Source organism: Equus caballus, chromosome 9, assembly GCF_041296265.1.
Source record: "Equus caballus isolate H_3958 breed thoroughbred chromosome 9, TB-T2T, whole genome shotgun sequence".
NCBI lineage: Eukaryota > Metazoa > Chordata > Mammalia > Perissodactyla > Equidae > Equus > Equus caballus.
Genome location: NC_091692.1, coordinates 27248123 through 27261113, shown reverse-complemented (window position 1 = coordinate 27261113; position 12991 = coordinate 27248123). Strand labels below are relative to the sequence as shown.

Here is a 12991-nt window from a genome sequence, read left to right as displayed (position 1 = left end):
AGTTAATATCAAGTACAATTATCAATAATTTAGATATTTTAAGTTGCACTGATATTACCATTACATCACAGTGCACACAGTACAAAACGAGATGAAGTCTAATTATGTTTTCTATGTTAATTAGCAGTTTTACACAAATAGATTAATTCCCTAGTGAATTTGGTCTGAAACACCTGACAACTACCCTTAAATGTAACTAAAATTAAACCTTAGTACTTTTTCTTGTTTTATACCCAGACTTTAAGTAAAGTTTTAAGTTGAAATGTCACTATTTCCTTATCAGAAGGATAAAAAGAAACAGGAACCCACCGGCTTGGTGGTTTAGGCAGAACACTTGGTGACGGCCGCTCACTAAATTTGGCTCCAGCATAGTTCTGAGACTTAAAAAGTAAGCTGAGACTTGAGAAGCCAGAGGGATTATTTGGAAAATGTTTGTTCTTTCCCCCATTTTGCATGGCCTGCCATGCAACTACTGAGAAGTTATAAGCATGTCCCTTTTTTTTTCTTACGAACAATCTTCATCTGGGAATTCTGATCCCTGGTCTTCTGTCTATTAAGCTGTTGTTGGTCCTTACTAACATTTCTAGATTGAGGGCTGGAATGTTCTACCTCTCTCCACCACCCATCTTCAGCTTCTTTGTCACCTTTCAGTCTGCTTTTCAGATTGCAGGATTTCCACTACCTGTCCTCTTTCTTGCTGCCAAGCCCGGGATAACAGATGTTGCTTTCTGACGGATCCTTTCCTTTGTCTCAATATAGAAGTTTTCATGGGCCGATCCGCTGAGTTCAGCCTAGGAGCTGAGGCCAACATCTGAGTCTCCCCAGCCCACAAGTTTGAGAGAAGTCCTGGCGACTTCACGCTGGGGCCTTGGGCGGTGGCGGCTCCACTCGGCAGCGAAGCTCCCCTCCCCTCTCAGGGAGCAAGGAGGCCCAAAACGAACAAGGCCCATGACCACCAAGGAGCTAGCTGCTGGTTGCCTCTGCGTCCCGACTCAAACTCCTCCTTCTGCTTCTACCAACTTATTTAACACTTTTGATGTTTTAAATTGTGGCAGCACCAAATAGTCACCAGTACCATGTAGTCACTGTTCTCAAGGATCTTAAAATTTACTATGTGTTAATCTATGAGGTATTGTTTGGCTTGTTCTTCCTTTTATGTAAACTAGACTAATTGAATTAAATCATCACTTCACATTTATAGTTTGCTAAAAAACTTAAAACCTGGTTTTTCTAGTATGCTGAGCTCTTCCACGTAGTGTTCAGCATTTGTATTAAAATTGAATCACATTCACCTTCCTGGCTTTACTGTAAATAAGATTCCCTCTCACTCTAACGGATTGGCAGAATGAGAAAAACTGTTCCAGGAAAGAGGAATTTCAATGCAAGGAAAACACACTCTGGTGAATAAAGTGGTTTGGAATTGCTTACCGTAATTTCGATATTTTCTCAGCTATTTTTGGAAAATTCATTCATTCATCCTCAAGCAAGAAGTTAATTCAGTATTCTAAGTCTCCATGCCGTGAAAAAGTCCCAGTTCCCTCCCTCTGCGCTTCTTAGCTTCTCTCAGGAAACTTTTCCATTCCTCTGTCCCCCAATATTGGGTTCTTTTATCTAATCTCTGTTCAGAAATAATTATCCGAAACTTGAAATAAGGCAAAGAGATGATTCCGTGACTTTCAACATGCTAGAGCATTTTCTAATAATGTTGCCTGAGGTTTATCTAACTCTCTAGGCAATATAACATTGCCTAAGAATTATTAGGACCCAGATATTTTACAGTCCTGTAAAATTAGAGGTTAACATGTAGAAAACTAATAGACGTGATTTTTCTTTTTGTCTAATAGAAAAGATAATCCTAGGGGTAAGAGTTAAGAGGTCATATTTCAGCATTCTTTTTCATCGAGTATATAATTTCAAATTCCACATATTATCAATTTATCGGCTGTGTTATTCTGCTGGTTCTCCCATAAATGAATTATATAAAACCTTGACAGACAATGCTCACCATCTGTTTCTATGAGATATGTGATTTTAACAATGTCAGAATTTTGTGTTGAGTTTTAGGGAGTCCGAGAAATGTGCTTATCTACAAGGACCCTGTACAGTAGAGATCAGCCAGTGGATCAAAGAATGTCACCTTTGCTTCCAAGATCTTCTGGATCTTACCAACTTTGTTTCAGAGCTGCTGAACTGGTTGGTGAATTTCTTCCTAATGCAGACAGTTGGCTTCTTTTGACATTTCATGTCCAAGTGTGGTGGTATTTTATGCGTCTGTCTCTTGTGGTTACGACATCTTTGTTTTTCAAATCTACAAGTTAAAAAATCCTGTTGTGGGGCCGGCCCTGTGGCCTAGTGGTTAAGTTCTTGCGCTCTGCTCTGGTGGCCCCAGGGTTTTGCCAGTTCGGATCCTGGGCACAGACATGGCACTGCTTGTCGAGCCATGATGAGGTGGCATCCCAGGTGCCATAACTACAAGGACTCACAACTAAAAATATGCAACTAGATACCGGAGGTCTTTGGGGAGAAAAAGGAAAAATAAAATCTTTAAAACAAAAAATCCTGTTGCATTGGTTAGTCATGACTACAGGCTAGTTGGAGATGGCAAGAGTTAGTTATTGTCTTTCAACACAAGTGTGTGAAGAATTTGGCTAGGTCCCAGAGGGCATCTCTAGGGTGATCATCTGGTAGACCTCATGGAATTTAGGGACTGGAAAGCCTGGATGTGGAGGTCCAGCTGCAGCATCACTATGAACGTCTGAAAGTTTTTAAAACTTTCAAGAAGGTGAACCTGAGTAACGGAATTGAAAATATATGTCAGTGTTACTTTTGATAAGAAATTTCATGGTTTGGGGCAGCGAAATGCCCCAGATGAAAGAGAGAGAAAGTAGAGGCCTGTAGCATAGCAGTTTGTGATGTGGCTGAACACTGGAGAAATTAAAAAAATGATCAGTGTATGCTGTTATCTACTCACAGGGAGCTAACCACTTGCAGGGGTTCAGTTTTTTCACTTTTCTCCACGAGGGTTTTTTTTTCAAATGTGTGTGTGTATGTATTTGCTGCCAGCTTTCTGTATTCCAATTAAGGAAAGTTTTCCTTCAAAGAGGGAAAGGGACTAGGTATTTCAAGGATCTGTTTGTGTTTGTAGTGCTATGTATCAGTACAGGGCTTTTCCTGAATATTCTGGAAATTGAATTTATCACAGAAATTCATCATTTGTTCTCACTATCTAGATATCCACCATTAAAAAGAAGAAAAAGGAATGCAAATAAGTGTTGAGTGAGCAATTAGTCATCAAAAACGTATTAATGATGGGGCCAGCCTGGTGGTGTAGTGGTTAAGTTCATATGCTATGCTTTGGTAGCCTGGGGTTTGCGGGTTTGGATCCCAGGCGCAGCCCTACACACTGCCCATCATGATGTGGTGGCTTCCCACGTACAAAATAGAGGACTACTGGCACAGGTGTTAGCTCAGGGACAATCTTCCTCACCAGAAAAAAAAAAGTATTAATGAAACTTGTAAAGAATTTTTAACCAGGGAACTCAATAGAGAGCTATTTGTGGGTCCAGATTTACACATTACTCATAATCAAGAGAAATCTGTGAACTAATGAAACTTGTTTGATAAACAGCTATATCTATTTTCCCCTGGTTTTATCATGTGTTGGGTTTAATGCAAACAAGTATCGGATTTGCTTGATTTTATTTTATTGCATTTGATGTAAGACTTGATTTTTCTTATGGAAAAGTCTGATTAGTGAACTTAAATTTTTTCACCCTGCTTATGGGTCAGATAAGTTATCATTGTTTCCACAAAATATTTCAGGTTATGAAGAATACAAATATTTGTGTTCAGTTAAATTGAATTATGACAGATGGTGACTTTATAGCACAGAAAAGGATTGACGTTTTTGAACTTTAGTTTTTGCAAATTGTTTGGACTTAGTCTAGTTGCACTGTCTTTTACAACTTTTCAATGTCATCTTTTTGACAACCTTTTAATATCACCAGTGGTCGTATTACCCTCTAGTGTCAAAGTAAGTGCTTGAAGGCTTTAGGATAATATTAAAGTTGGGTAAATTTATGGGAAATCTTTGGTTCCCCATAAAGTTTTAAAAGAAATAAAAATTCACAGAGCAAAGGTATGGAGCCTCTTAGCACAGTTTTGACTTGTTTGTTGTAAAGCTGAAATTGAGAAGGTGAGTTCCATGTGGCATACACCTTATCTTCTAACAGGGTGATAAAGTTAATTATATTTTGAAGTTAGGTTGACAGCTAAAAATGATATTGTTATGTAGCTATATATATATTTTATATGTTTAAGATTATACATGTATATAATGCATATTAAAATTAATAAGCAAAATAAAGGTATGTATGATAAAGCTGAGGGACCTGGTAGCTTAAAATTGGCCTTAGAATATTCAGTCTGCTATAAAGAAGGTATTAAAAGGCTATTGTTTACCCTCCTGTAATCTGCCCCAAGAGTGGAGATTCCTAGCTTGTCAGAATATTCTGAGCCCTTTAGCTAACTTTTGTCACACTATTGAATTGTTAAAACAAAGAACAAAAATTTGTCACGTCTGAAAGCTCTTAGGTTCCTTGTTAATTATGCTGTCACCTTCTGTAGGCTTGTTTAAAAAAGACTGTATTGTCACTCTAGCTATTAAGATATCAATAACCATTCAGCTATGCTTTTGTTTAGAGAAATAAAACTATGGAGGTATTACCGCATTCAGAGTCATCTTTGGCACTTTGTAGGTGACTAAAGCACACAAGACCTCTTCCCTTGGCTGAAACCCATGACATGGAATCAGCAGCAACAGGGATGCTAGGAACAATGAGGTATATTTGGCATGCTCCACCTTTCTTCATTAGCTTAACACTATTTTAGGATCTGCCTTGAGGAAATGTGGGGAAGACCTGTCAAGTCAAAAAGAAAAACTCAACCTTTCCCGAGTAAGCTTATTAATACAAATATGTTTCATCAGCAATTGTATACTTGCCAGGATGGAGAGAGGGGCTCTAAAGATTTGTCAGTGCTCTCACTGCAAAAATTAACCAAATTTGTATGAAATAGTTGTGGATTATACCTCAATAGAGGTTTATACTTTCTTCAATTGAGAACAAATAAATTAATCCGATCCATTCAGTTTTGTCATCAATAGGAAGTTTCCAGGCTTCCTGCATCTTGCCTGAAGCCTGTGGTGCTACAAGACAGAAACTTTGTATTGTGGAAGACAGGACAGCAGGACTCACTAAAAGTCACACTGGAAAGGCCTGCACCTAGGAGTTGACTGTTGATACAGGCTTTTCAGTGTGGGCTGTCATTGCCACTGTGAGGGAACACTTGTAAGGCCACAGCAGGGACTGAATCAGGTCCCTAGGGCCTCTTTAGTCCAGAAGCAGCTGACAATATGAAAGCAGACTCTGGCCAGGAACCAGCAAAACACAAATAACTGTATAGGGGTGGATTACGGAATCAATGAGGAGATTTAAATGTGATCAATGATCTATTTTCTGTTGGGCATATGAAGTCCTTTTCCTTTCTTCTTGATCTATTTCTAATCCTCAATTAGGGAAGCTATACTTATGCAACCTGCAATGACACTCTTTTGGAAATGTATCTCACTCCAACTGTTACCTTCAGAATTCTGGAAAAATACCTTATGGAGAATCTTAGCGTGGACTATAAACTAACACCTCTCCAGAGGAACATGAGGATGATGATAATTCTAGTTCTGAACTTGGGTTTTAGATGAATGTCTTCTTAATGAATGTCATCTTAAGCTCAGACAAATATATGGAATGAAATTTACTTATTCTAACCACCATATATCCCTAAACAATCAAGCCATTTTATAGATAATGTGAAAGATATTAATTGCCCTTGTTTACAAACCTACTTAGGGCAGTAGGCAGATTCTATAGTCGTGTGTCACCTAATGTTGGGGATATATTGTGAGAAATGCAATGTTAGGCAATTTCCTTGTTGTGTGAACAACATAGAGCGTACTTTCAGAAACCTAGATGGTATAGCCTACTACACACCTAGGCTCCATGGTACTCATCTTCTGGGACCACTGTTGTATACGTGGTCTGTTGTTGACTGAAGCATCATTATGCAATGCATGACTGTATTACAATGACCATTACTGAGATCCTTCCTCTTTCATGGCCATGTGCTTATTATCATAGGTCCAATTAGAGCCAGATATTCTTGTTCCCAGGATATAATTGAGGAGATTGATAGTGCAACCAGAGCACAGATGTGTCCTATCTAAGGATAAATTTCATTTAATCATGTATGACAAACTCACTTTTTAGGGACAATGGTTATAGTTCGTCTGTGGAAGCAATGCCTACCAAGCTGCCTTCTCAGGAAGCTGGACTGATACCTGTACTGAGACTTACAGGATCTCTCCCAGCCTTACAGGTATTAAGGAAGTTCATTTCCTGGCAGGCCAGGAATCTTGGGGGGGGGGGGGCGGGGATTGAGGGACCTCAAGAAAAAGGAAATCTGTCATAGTTAAAAATACTAGGAGTGAACCTTGGTGGAGACATTTCTTGGTTTTGGTCCCCTAGTCTGGAAATACAGGAGCTAATAAGATCAGTAAAAAATAAAAAAACCTTGGAATTTTGTAGTGGTAAATGAATATTCCTTCCATAATCTTTAGATTCTTTGGTTTTAGTGGTTGCTCAACATCATTTTTCTCAAGATTTGCTGACATTCAACAAGAGGGCTATGTGTGTTTATTAATACCTTTTACTATAAGTATGTGAATGAATCAAGCAAAACAGAATAAAACACACGATATAAATGTACAAGTTCAGAGACTACATGAGACCTGAAGGATGAGAAGGAGCCACTGTGTGAGAGTCAGGAGGAAGAATATTCTTGTCAGAGAGCTTGCCTCATGTAGGAGAGAGCCCCATGTGCTCTGGGGTGTTATTAGGATCCTTGGAGTACCGCAAGTGAGCAGAAGGTAAAGAAAATGAGAGATGGGCGACAGATGGAGAAGGATACGGCCACGTCAGGTAGAGGCTTACAGGCCATGGTAGGTAACTGCATATTATTCTAAGTGTATTTGGAATCCTCTGAACATTTTTGAGCAGGGGAATGAGGTGATTTTGTTAAGGTGCTTAAAGATGACTTTGTTCCTGTCTGAAGACAGTTAGAAGGCATTGGGGTTGAGGATGGAAGGCCATGTTGAGCTGCTGGTGAGAGGGGCAATGGCTTGGACTCAGGGCTGGCGGAAGAGAAGGAGAGAAATGACTTCACTTGAGCATGTTTTGTAGGGAGAGCCAAGGATATTGGTGTTAAGGGAAAGGAGGAATCAAGGATGGCTTTTAGATTAGTGGTGTGATTAGAAATGGATGCACCCTAGCTCTCTTGGCCAAGATGGTATTTCCTCCTACCCAAAAATGTTTTGGAGTGGGGTAAAGTTGGAGAGGGAAAGAAATCAGTGATTTTTGCAAATGTTTATGGAATATCTACTGTATGTTAAGCACTATTCTAGATGCTCACTAAATATTGGTTGAAAAAGTTTTGTTGGGTTCCAGTGGGCGTGCCCATTGGTGTTCTAGTGACCAAGAAAGATCAAGGAAACAGTTCTGAGGGCCTCAGAGAGTGGGTATAGGAGCATTGAGCGGAAAGAAGGAGGAGCCTGGGACACCTAAAGCAAACCCATTCCAAGGTTCTATCCTTGGAGCCACAGGGGACTGAGGCCCTACCTCTCCCTCCCTTCCCCATGGCTCCAGAGGCCCTGGTTCCAGCCACCTGTGCCACCTGCATGCCCTATCACTACTTGTGCCTCTTAATTCCATTATTGCTTCAAGTTTAAGCTGTCTAGGTGGAAATTCCCCTGGTAACTCAAGTCTCCTTTGGCCTCCTATCTATTTTCTGGAGTTGTATTGTCCAAGATGGTAGCCTCTAGGCATATGTGGCTATTTAAATACACATTTCAATGAATTAAATTACATAAAATTAAAAGTTTAGTTCCTCAGTTCCACCAACCACATTCAAGTGCTCGATAGCCATGTGACTAGTGGCTACCATATTGGGAAGCACAGAAAAAGAACATTCCCGTCATCACAGATGGTTCTACTGGACAGCATTGGTCTAGACACTCCAGAAGACACCCCTGAGTTATAAATTTACTAATTCTCCTCTGTAAAGAGTTTTTCCTTCTCTCTCACTTATCCCTTCTTTAGGCGTGGGCCTTCACTTACAGTTGCAGCAACCTGGGTAAGTCATTTAAACCCTTTGAGCCTCAATTTCCTTATTTGTAAAATAAGAATGGAAATAGCACTATGGCTACCATGTGCAGGAAAAGAACTTAGAAGGGAGCCTGGTATACAGTAAGAGCTCAGTAGATGTTGATGATTACTGTTCCTCCTGCTGTTGTTTCCTTTGTTGTGATGCCAAGTCATGCATGAACATAAACCACCACTCTAAAAATAGCCCCTGTCTTTCTGCACAAGATCCTCTTTCACTCATGAACAAATTAAATCTCTCTCGTATAATGGCTGTCACATTCTGTTTGTGTTTTGGTAGGAAGACTTCTGAACAGCCTAATAAGTCTTGGGACCAAACTAGAGAGGGTAGAGACAAAGGCCCTACCCTGAGAATTTGGAATAGGGCAGGAATAGGAAAAACAAAGCTGAGAATTTGGCTAGATGAAACCTGGAGAGCAGGACAAGCCACTAGTTTATCAGTGGAAAACTCACAAATGGTACATTACCCATAAGTGGCTGAATGACTGTTTGCAGAAATACATGGAATTTTCATATCCATCAACAAAAGAAAATGAAGAAGAAAGATTTACCCAGAAATGAGAGAGGACATTTAAAAGAAATGTTCTTTCCACCATGTCATCTGGAATGTCGAGAAACATCTTTCCTGTGACAACTCCGGCGTTGTTAATGAGGATGGTCACGTCACCGACTTCTTTTTTAACCTGGACACAAGTGAGGCAAACATTAATTCATTGGAGGTGTTACCTTTTGATATTTATTTTTCCCAATCATCATTTTTTTTTCTTATTCAGATAGTTTCTTTAAAACTAGGTATTTTATCTTGCACATAGAAATTTAGCAATTTTCAAGTAACTTTATGATCAATTATATTGAGATAAAAAACCTTGATTTGTCAGTTTTGCTTTAAAAATCTTGATTTTTTTTGTATAGAGGTGACCTAAAATTGCAACATATTTTCTCTACCTCCTATTTCTGTTTGCGACTACCCTTTCCTGCTAGCTGGGAATGCCATATGATGTGTTGTACGCATCATGTCCAATTCTGTCTCCCTGAAGGCTTCTGAACATCTTCCTTCACCTGACAGTTAGGTCTCTCCTCAGCATGGTGTGGCTGACAGCTACTTCTGTAGGTGTCTTCTTCCTGACGCTTATGTGAGCTGAGTGGCAGGAGCACATACCACTCCCCTAGAGCCTGGCCAGTGCTTGGCATGAAGACATCCCAAACACTTATGTGTTTGACCCACTACCCAGAGACCTCTGTGAGCCTGTGCATTTCTGTCCAAAAGTCCTCCCCAAATCTAATTACTGTCTGTGGCTCATGGTCCCCTGAGTCCCCCAGCTGCACTACCGCTGATGTGTCCTCAGTGTTTTCCTTCACTTTCCTTCTGAACTGGCCACCTTGCCTATTTGCATAATCCACAACATACCACCAGCCCTCCTCAGAGGAAAGCATGCTCCAGAAAAACCCTGTTTTTCTCTGTTCTACCATTTTGTCTCAAATTATGGCTTTCTAAGTGACATCGATAAAGCTGATCTGGGGGCAAAGCATGATGCATGCTGAAACAATGATTTGGTGGTTTTGTTGCCCTGAACTGGATCTTTCGCACTGATACTATAGTCTGTTTCTTTGCTTCTGAACAGGAAATACTAAGTACTACCTGCCTTGACTGATTTTCTAATTCTTGGTCCAGGCACTCCTGTGTTGAGCCTTCTGGAGCATACAAATGGGAGACATTAGGTCAGTATTGCTCCCGACGTGGTCGAGTTGAACAAGCTCTGAAAGGAAGGGTTGGTATTGCTGAGCTGGAGTTGGGCTGAGGGATTAGACGCCTCTACTTTGGAGAGAGGCAAGACTGAGGGAAACATCTGGAAGAGGCTAACTTTTGAAGACGAACATCTCATTGGCTTGATGAAGGACACAGTATGAAGAAGTGTTCCATCTTAGACTGATTGAGGGGGTGGCACCCTGGCCCAAGACGAGGGTGGAATCTTTGGTGTAAGACACTCTTGAATACTTAAGCAAAACCTCACGGTCACTGTCATGCTGTTCAAGGAGAGCTGAGCCTTCAGGACCCCAGAGCCAAGAGGAACTTTACTGAGGCAATGAGATTTAATTTTCACTGCAACTCTGAGAGTTGGAGAAAGCATTATTATCCCAGTTTATAGATGAGGAAACAGAGCTCTGAGAAATTAAGATTTTGCCAAAAGACCCACAGCTTTTGACAGAAATAAGTGATTCACACCCAATTTGGATTCACACACAAAGGAGCAAAAGCTCTTTCACCCAAATTTACTACTCTGTAGCTGAAATGGTTGTTGCTGTAACAAACCAATCCCAGGTGTATGCACGTGCACATATGCACAGTAATAAATATTCATAACTGATTTGGAACTGGACATCTGGGAATAAGGTGTAAAGCTAGTTATTCTAACAAAAACAATTTATTTGTATACTGAGTTACTATGGTAGAGATGAGAATGTCACCTCAAACGAATTTTGGGAAGTTAATGACTCTGTCCCTTTAGAATGTTGTTATTGCTATTCAACTCGCCCACAAATTTCAGGGGTTTGGGTAAGGCCCATGGTTTGCTGAAATTCTGGCAAAGTCTAATGCTAGTATTTGGGTTTCTTGGGAGCTGACGAGTAATTGAAGCTAAACAGAAAAGCAGGTACTGTAGTTGACTTAAAATAATTCTGTTTATAGGACTGTGAGAAAAGAAAAAAAGTTTAAGATACATTCAAAAGGTGAAAAGACAATTTTTGGTTAAATTTTTCAGCCTGGCTTTTTACTAGACAGCAAGAAAATTTTAAACAAGAAGGAAAGATTTATTGGGGGGAGGTGCAGGAGGTATAGTACTTTTGATCAAAGGAAGAGGATTATGAAGAAGTCTTTTCATTGCTCACCCATTCGTTGCTAACTGTCTGGGGATGCAGCATGGGCTCTGATGCTGGGTGGGAAGAGGCATAACTCACCTCCATCACTTATCTGCTCTATGACCTGGTCAAGTTCCTTAATCACTCTCCGCCTCTGTTCATCATCAGTAAAATGGACAAAGTTATAGTACCTACTTCATTAGGAAGATTATATGTGATAACGCTTCAGACTTTTTCAGGAGTCCTGCTCTGGCTCGTCAGTGGTGGCACTGGAACTGGACCCCCTGCTGGATAGACTACTTCTTGGAGCTTACTCCAAAGACATTTATCTGTGACTCTTTCCTGCTCTATTTCTTTCCCTTTTGCAAAATAAGAACTAACTTTGATTCCACTTGATCTGTTCTAAAATACACTTAGAGATCTGTAATACCATATTCATATGGTGATGAATGGCAAAGAACAAATCCTATGGGATCTCAAACAAAGAAGGAGGCAGTTGAAAATGAAGGGGAAAACTGAAGAGGATGGTTCAGAATGTAGGTGTCACAGAATAGAGATTCAATAAATATTTTTTGAATGAATAAGTAAGTGAATTCTAAACTTGGAGCTCAGATTGCCAAAGGAAAGGAAAATCCCTTGGGGATTCTGTTATCAAACAGCATTGTAAGCACCCTTTCCAATCATAGGGCAGTGGATGGGAGATCAGACTTTGACTTCAAGCTACCTGCGTTGAGTTTTGGCTCTGCCTATCACTAGTTTTAATTCTTGGGCAAGTTGCATATTCTCCCAGTTCCTCAGTTTCCTCATTTGTAAATTGGGATGATAATAATGATATACTCCCAAGAAGCCTGTGTTGTGTGGATTAAATGAGTTATTATGTGTATAAAGTGCTTAGAATAGCTCCCTGCAATATAGTTTTTTGCTGCTTTTTGTTTTGTTTTATCTTCACCCAGTTTTGAGACCTTGGCTAGAGGCCAGTCAGTTCCCTTTCTTGAGCAGCTGCTTAAGACCACAACCCAACCCCTTTTTGGGTTCTCACACCATGTGCTACTATAAACGTTTCCCACTTGCCTGTTAAGGTACTAGACAATGAGGGGCAACCTCTATGCCCCAGAACCTGCCGAAATGATTCAAATTGTCAATCCTAAACCTGCTGACCCTGCCTCTCCTGTTCCTACCTGCAGAAACCAGAATAAATGTTGTTGTCCATTTTTTCCCCCAATGCCCTCCTGACCACCCAAGTGTTTCCGCTGGTGGCCCTACATGGCATGCTGTGTCCTCCCCAGGGAACTGTGAGCATAACGGTAAAACTCTTTGCAGTTTCCCTATCTTGATCTGTGTGTCTGGTTTCACCACACCTCACTCAAGGTAATATGGGTAAAACTCTACTCAAAAGCTTGACCATTGTTGTTAGAGTAACTGGTAACTACACAATAAATGTTAGCTCTTACTATTAGAGTACTTATCAATATTTAGTGTGAAGTTAGAATGAGTATCAATAGGCTAAATCAAAGATGAAATTAAGTCTAGAAATATGCTAAATGCTTCTATCCTATACTTCACACCCTTTCGATCCTCAGTCCGTGATGATAATGGATATGTGTTAGAATCATAAAATATGGACAAATTAAAGCTGGATGTGATCTTGAAGATTGTCTAGTCTGATCTTTTCACTTTACCGATAAAGAATCAGGGACCTAGAGAGCGCAGGTGACTTGGTAAAAATTGCACAACCAATGAGCAGCAGAGCCAGGACTAGTGTTAGTTTCTACTGACTCCCAATGGTAAACAAGTCACCAAAAAAACCAGCTGGGCAACAGCTCAGAAGGCTCATCAAATTCCCACATGCATTATTTTATTCT

At 40.2% G+C, this 12991-nt stretch overlaps 2 protein-coding genes and 1 pseudogene across 7 annotated transcripts in view; 1 reads left to right on the top strand and 2 right to left on the bottom strand.

The window, feature by feature from the left end:
* The window catches only part of LOC138915393 (uncharacterized), a 77621-nt gene that overhangs the window by 40388 nt on the left and 24242 nt on the right, over window positions 1-12991 (top strand). Inside the window, exons 3-5 of one of the 6 annotated variants that reach the window (XM_070221534.1) lie at window positions 4758-4841; window positions 6324-6432; window positions 8211-9992. The exons of 2 other annotated variants lie outside the window; for them this stretch is intronic. The gene's annotated coding sequence lies outside the window, so the exon portion shown is untranslated. Of the gene's footprint in view, window positions 1-4757; window positions 4842-6323; window positions 6433-8210; window positions 12780-12991 lie in introns of those variants that run through there. 3 more of the 6 variants (XM_070221533.1, XM_070221535.1, XM_070221536.1) reach the window with 3 other exon arrangements.
* Window positions 1-12991, bottom strand: part of LOC100067739 (short-chain dehydrogenase/reductase family 16C member 6) — a 45884-nt gene that overhangs the window by 28321 nt on the left and 4572 nt on the right. The window contains exon 4 of the mRNA XM_001497709.4: window positions 8825-8956. Coding sequence (XP_001497759.2) covers window positions 8825-8956 — 132 coding nt within the window. The remainder of the gene's footprint in view (window positions 1-8824; window positions 8957-12991) is intronic.
* Window positions 80-5625, bottom strand: LOC138915394 (proline-rich nuclear receptor coactivator 2-like; annotated as a pseudogene).